Raw genomic sequence first — 6,000 nt, forward strand, 5'->3', positions numbered from 1 at the left:
TTTCATCTAACTGGAGAATAATAAATCTTGCTTTTCTGTAAATTAATGCTCATGATGAAACTGGATATTACACCAAAGCTTCTTTAATCCAAGCATAATCTTTAGTAAGAAAATGGAGAGCGAACTACCTTCTTTTTATTTTAATCTCTGAATGAATTATGGTGATATTTTGGAGTCTCTTGCAGTGACAAATTGAATGATTCTATGTAAAAAAAAAACACTTAATTTGCACACTAAAAGCTGATTGGCTCAGACACAGACAGTATGCAGACCCGTTTACCTTCCTTACGCAGTCATATGGTGCACAACCCCTTAGAGCTGCTCTACCTGTGGACCTTTTGGCCAGGTCTTAAGGGCTATGATTTAATTAACTTGTTCCCACACCTTAATAAGTAGTGGCCATGCCTTAATGATCTCATTGATCACTAAAATAGGACCCTGAGACCTTAATCTCACATATATGTAGTTGAATTTAATATCTGTTGTCTATTATATCTATTGTACTTATTGTCTATGTAACTTGTGTTTTGTCTTCCACTAATCAGGAACAGATTCAGTTTTTACTGCTATAAATAATGAATAATTCTGTTTTAAGGCCTCTTTTTCTATGTGATCAGTAAGTTATAAGCCTCGGGATGTAGAAAGACAGAGAAATGAAGAAGTTAACTGGTTGGTAAGATGGAAACTGCAGTAAATGCATTTCTTCTTACCGTCGTTTGTCTGGTTGGTTTTGGGTGTGGCTGAAGTAACATTCGTAGAAGCATTACCTGTAAAATAATTGCATAAAATTAAATAATAATTGTAAGATAAGAAAAGATAAGATTAACCCTCAATTAAAATGAATATCATGTAGTTTCTTTTTTCAAGTGTTTTGGTGCACAACATGATTTCCATTAAAGTAAATCCTAAACCAGCCAATGATATAGTAGCTTAGCCCCGCCCACTGCACTGTAAAAAAATAAGTAAATCGGCAACTCAGACATTAGGGAATGTCAGCACTACAGAACAAATGAGACAAAGTAATACAAGCTCAATTTTTCAAATTCTTTATAATTTAAAACATGTTTATCATGTTTAGGAATAAAAAAATAGTTAATTGGATTTATTTTTTATAGAAATTTTAGATTTGTTTGTTGGAGAATACAGAATTCTTATATTTTTTATTCATCACTCGAACATAGTTCAGGTCTAAAAGGATTAACATTATGATCGCCTAATTGATTCTACATCCATTATCCATTTTTATTCTCTTTTCAGCCTGTTTTTCAGTGCTCAGGACCCCACAGAATAGACACTAACCACAGATCAGATATTATTATTATTATCATTATTATTATTATTATTATTATTATTATTATTATTATTATTATTATTATTATTATTATTATTATTACTTTACTTTACTTTACTTTATCTACAAGGTGGAGCAGCTGTAGGTAGGAGTATCTAATAGAGTGGAGGACAGTGAGTGATTAAATACAGTGTTTAAAAACTCCAGCAGCACTGCTGCACAACACACATTAAAACCTCATACACCACCACCATGCTAGTCAAATGCCCATTATGCTTTAATGTTGACCTTACCTTCAGGGGTCTTGGCAAGTGTAGTAAAGTTATTTGGGCTGATCTTGGATGAAGCCTCCCCAGTCGTGACATTAGATTCACTAGCAGAAGCTATAACCATCAAGGCAAAACCAATAAAAAGCATTGGTCATATATATGTACACATGGTCATATATACAGCTCTGGAAAAAAATAAGAGACCACCTAAAAATGATGAGTTTTACCAAATTAAAAATCTCTGAAATATAATCAGGAGGAAAATGGATGATTGCAAGCCATCAAACCAAACTGAACTGCTTGAATTTTTGCATCAGGAGTAAAGGCATAAAGTTATCCAAAAGTGTGTAAGACTGGTGGAGGAGAACATGCCAAGACGCATAAAAACTGTGATTAAAAACCAGGGTTATTCCACCAAATGTTGATTACTGAACTCTTAAAACTTTATGAATATGAACCTGTTTTCTCTACATTATGTGAGGTCTGAAAGCTCTGCATCTTTTTTTATTGTTTCAGCCATTTCTCATTTTCTGCGAATAAATGCTCTAAATAACAATATTTTTATTTGGAATTTGGGAGAAATGTTGTCTGTAGTTTATAGAATAAAACAACAATGTTCATTTTACTCAAATATATACCTATAAATAGCAAAACTAGCAGAAAGTTTGGTAGTAAACAGAGCATTCTCATATTTTTCCATCAGTGGAACATAATGCAGGTCTAAAAGGGTTAACATTATGATCACCTAATTGATTCTACATCCATTATCCATTTTTATCCTCCTTTCAGCCTGTTTTCAGTGCTTTGGACCCCACAGAATAGACACTAACCACAGATCAGATTTTATTATTATTACTATTACTTTATTTTATCAACAAGGTGGAGCAGCTGTACACAAGAAATTTGACAAGAAACTGATAAGTGTTGATTTAACACTAATAAGTGTTGATTTAACACTAACAGTGTTGATTTAACACTGCCAAATTTCCTGTGTAGGTAGGAGTATCTACAATAGAATGGAGGACAGTGAGTGATTAAATACAGTGTTTAAAAACTCCAGCAGCACTGCTGCACAACACACACTAAAACCTCATACACCACCACCATGCTAATCAAATGTCCATTACACTTAAATGTTGACCTTACCTTCAGGGGCCTTGGCAGGTGTAGTAAAGCTATTTGGGCTGACCTTGGATGGATCACTAGTGACTAGAGCCGTTTTTGGGTCAGTGCGTGTGATCCCCTTAGTTGTGACATCAGATTCATTAGCAGAAGCTATAACCAACAAAGCACCTGTAAAGCAAAACCAATAAAATCACTGATCATTTTTATACATGGTCATATAAAAATGATGAGTTTCTTTGATTTTACCAAATTGAAAACATCTGGAATAGAATCAAGAGGAAGATGGATGATCACAAGCCATCAAACCAAGCTAAACTGCTTGAGTTTTTACACCAGGAGTAAAGGCATAAAGTTATCTAAAAGCAGTGTGTAAGACTGGTGGAGGAGAACATGCCAAGATGCATGAAAACTTTGATTAAAAAACAGGGTTATTCCACCAAATATTGATTTCTGAGCTCTTTATATGAAAACTTTTTAAATATGAACTTGTTTTCTCTACATTATTTGACGTCTGAAAACTCTGCATCTTTTTATTATTTCTGCAAATAAATGCTCTAAATAACAATATTTTTATTTGGAATTTGGCAGAAATGTTGACTGTAGTTTATAGAATAAAACAACAATGTTCATTTTCCTAAACATATATCTATAAATAGCAAAACTAGCAGAAACTGAAGTAGTCTCTTAATTCTTTCCAGAGCTTTCTGTAGCTATACTGTAGACATAATTAATTATATTTTAATCACACCATATATATATAAAAAACAATAACAAAATGTCTCACTATACATATTGAATATATTCTGTACAACGAGTTTCATAAATAATACATACCGATCAATGTAAGAAACAAAAAGACGGCAGTTATTTTCTCCATCCTGCTCAAGCTGGTGATGTGTGGTGTGTTGTTGTTGTGTGTGTGTGTGTGTGTGTTCTGCGTGTAAGTATGTGTGTGTGTGTGGTAGAGTGTGTGAGTGTGCTGATCTTCGTGCAGGGATGTCCGACGGGGTAATAACCACAAAGCCTGAACAGGATGTAACAGAACATTGCTCAAATAGGTGTAAAAAGGGAAGTTAGAAACGTTTTTCTCTCTTTTTATTTCAAAGTGTGTATATATTGTATAGTAATATAATACAGGAAATTGACAAATCCTGCACCTAACAGCTGGGGTTATGCATAGGGCTCAGCCAGGATCTATTACTCACTCAACTAACAACAATAGCAAAACCACAATCTGATACAGGCTCGTCAAGAATCCAGAAGCACAGCCTAACACTATGTTCATGGTCCATTGCCTCAACTGCCAAGTAACAGACCTACCAAAAAATAACCTATGAACACACAGAATCCCTCCTTAATCTAAGCTCACTTCCTTTAACTATGGCAACAACACACTTACCTAAGCACAATCACACACAATAAATCACATTATAAGTTGCGTGAGCAGAACACAGCAACCACTACCATCTGATACAGGCTCGACAAGAATCCAGAAGCATAGCCTAACACTATGTTCATGGTCCATTGCCTCAACTGCCAAGTAACAGACCTACCAAAAAATAACCTATGAACACACAGAATCCCTCCTTAATCTAAGCTCACTTCCTTTAACTATGGCAACAACACACTTACCTAAGCACAATCACACACAATAAATCACATTATAAGTTGCGTGAACAGAACACAGCAACCACTACCATCTGATACTGGCTCGACAAGAATCCAGAAGCATAGCGAACTATGTTCATGATCCGTGCCTCAACTGCCAAGTACAAAACGTCTACAAAAACTCATGAGACAAATTATTACAAGAGCAGGACCACACCAATCCCCTTCATCCAAACTCTAACACAAACTTCAGTGCAAGCTCTTCTCAGGGGTCATCAGGCAGGCACCTTCCTTCGTCAGTGTATAGAGTATATATTTATACACAAACTTTTTCATAACAGGCCCATTTTTTATCTGTTTATTTTTGGCATTTTAGCTTTTTAAAAGAGCCAGAAGAGCCAGTGTTACTCCACTCTCTACTGCAGTATTTACACACTTACACACAGTACATTTTATCACACACTTTCATCATAATAACTAGAAAAAGACACAGAAAAACAAATAACTCTGTGACTATTAAAAGTAAAAGTCTTTTCTTTAGAGAAATTACAGATGAAGCCAGAGAGCAGTGAGGACTGTTTCCTACACCTTAAAAAGACTCTTGGAAATTGGAGAAAACTGCTACAGGAAGAGGTTTGGCTGACCCACATGGCAACAGCTTTAGCCTTTAGAGGTCTGACAGGTAAATATTTCCATTACATCATGCTTTGTTGTGGGTGTAAGGCATGCAATATATATATATTCTATACTCATAAATATATATATTCTATACTCATAAATTAGTTAAAAGTAATTATATCATGCTTTGATGAGGTTCTTTTGGTATTGACACATAAAATCCCATAAACTCTGATGATGCATGATCTATGATTCATATGCAATTCATAATGCATAATAAACATGTCTATGATGTGTTATGCATTTTTATACATATTAATACTCATGTTTATTTTGCCTTACTAATGCATTATAATGTGTTATAAGTATGCTTATAGCCTCTAAGAGACATGACAAGTTTTGGTAACATGGAAAGTGTTACTGAAACTTCTACCTTATATTTTCAGTCATTGCCTTTTTTATTGAAACCTCAAATCAAAAAAACATTGTAACAGTATTAAAAAAGGGAAAAAAAGGTAAAATGAATGCCGACAGTATAAGTCCAAGATATTTCATGTTTTTCTGATCAACTTAATTTCATATAATTGGGACTGGGACAATTTGTGGCTAACAATGAACGAAAAAAATAATAAAATAAAATAAAAACAACAATAATTATGTGATTTCAATCAGGTGATGTCAATAGGTGACTATAATCATAATGTTTTACAAAAGCTAAAGCTTTGAAGAATGAATATGGGCAATAGATAAATAAATGTTACATTATTAAAAACAATGTTCCTCAAATAAAATATTACAACATTAATCCTCTACAGTGAGAAATACTGTATGATTAATCAATTCAAGTGTGATGCAGACCTCAGAAACATTCATTTAGGTGTAGGTGTAGTTTTGCACAAGTTTAAGACAAGTTTGCAGAAAGAATGGAATAACATAGAATCTGAAACATTTTATCGCATTTTAACCTGCGTCTTATAAGTGTTGCAATAAGGAGTAGCAACATTAATAAGTGGTAAATGATTTAGTGTCCCTCCTTTTTTTAAAATGTATGTAGGGCTGAAATATAGAAATTGATGCAATATTAACAAA

General features: G+C 33.8%; 1 protein-coding gene across 2 annotated transcripts in view; it reads right to left on the reverse strand.

Moving 5' to 3' along the window:
• The window catches only part of si:dkey-27h10.2 (putative uncharacterized protein DDB_G0290521), a 76,360-nt gene extending 72,707 nt beyond the window's left edge, over positions 1-3,653 (reverse strand). Inside the window, exons 1-4 of one of the 2 annotated variants that reach the window (XM_049481402.1) lie at positions 3,520-3,653; positions 2,707-2,853; positions 1,585-1,674; positions 711-767 (exon numbers count right to left, since the gene is read on the reverse strand). In XM_049481402.1, the coding sequence (XP_049337359.1) occupies positions 711-767; positions 1,585-1,674; positions 2,707-2,853; positions 3,520-3,562 (337 nt within the window). In that variant the 5' untranslated portion in view covers positions 3,563-3,653. The remainder of the gene's footprint in view (positions 1-710; positions 768-1,584; positions 1,675-2,706; positions 2,854-3,519) is intronic. The other variant, XM_049481401.1, reaches the window with a different exon arrangement.
• Positions 3,654-6,000: the final 2,347 nt, after the last annotated feature.

This window comes from Astyanax mexicanus, chromosome 7, assembly GCF_023375975.1.
Source record: "Astyanax mexicanus isolate ESR-SI-001 chromosome 7, AstMex3_surface, whole genome shotgun sequence".
NCBI lineage: Eukaryota > Metazoa > Chordata > Actinopteri > Characiformes > Acestrorhamphidae > Astyanax > Astyanax mexicanus.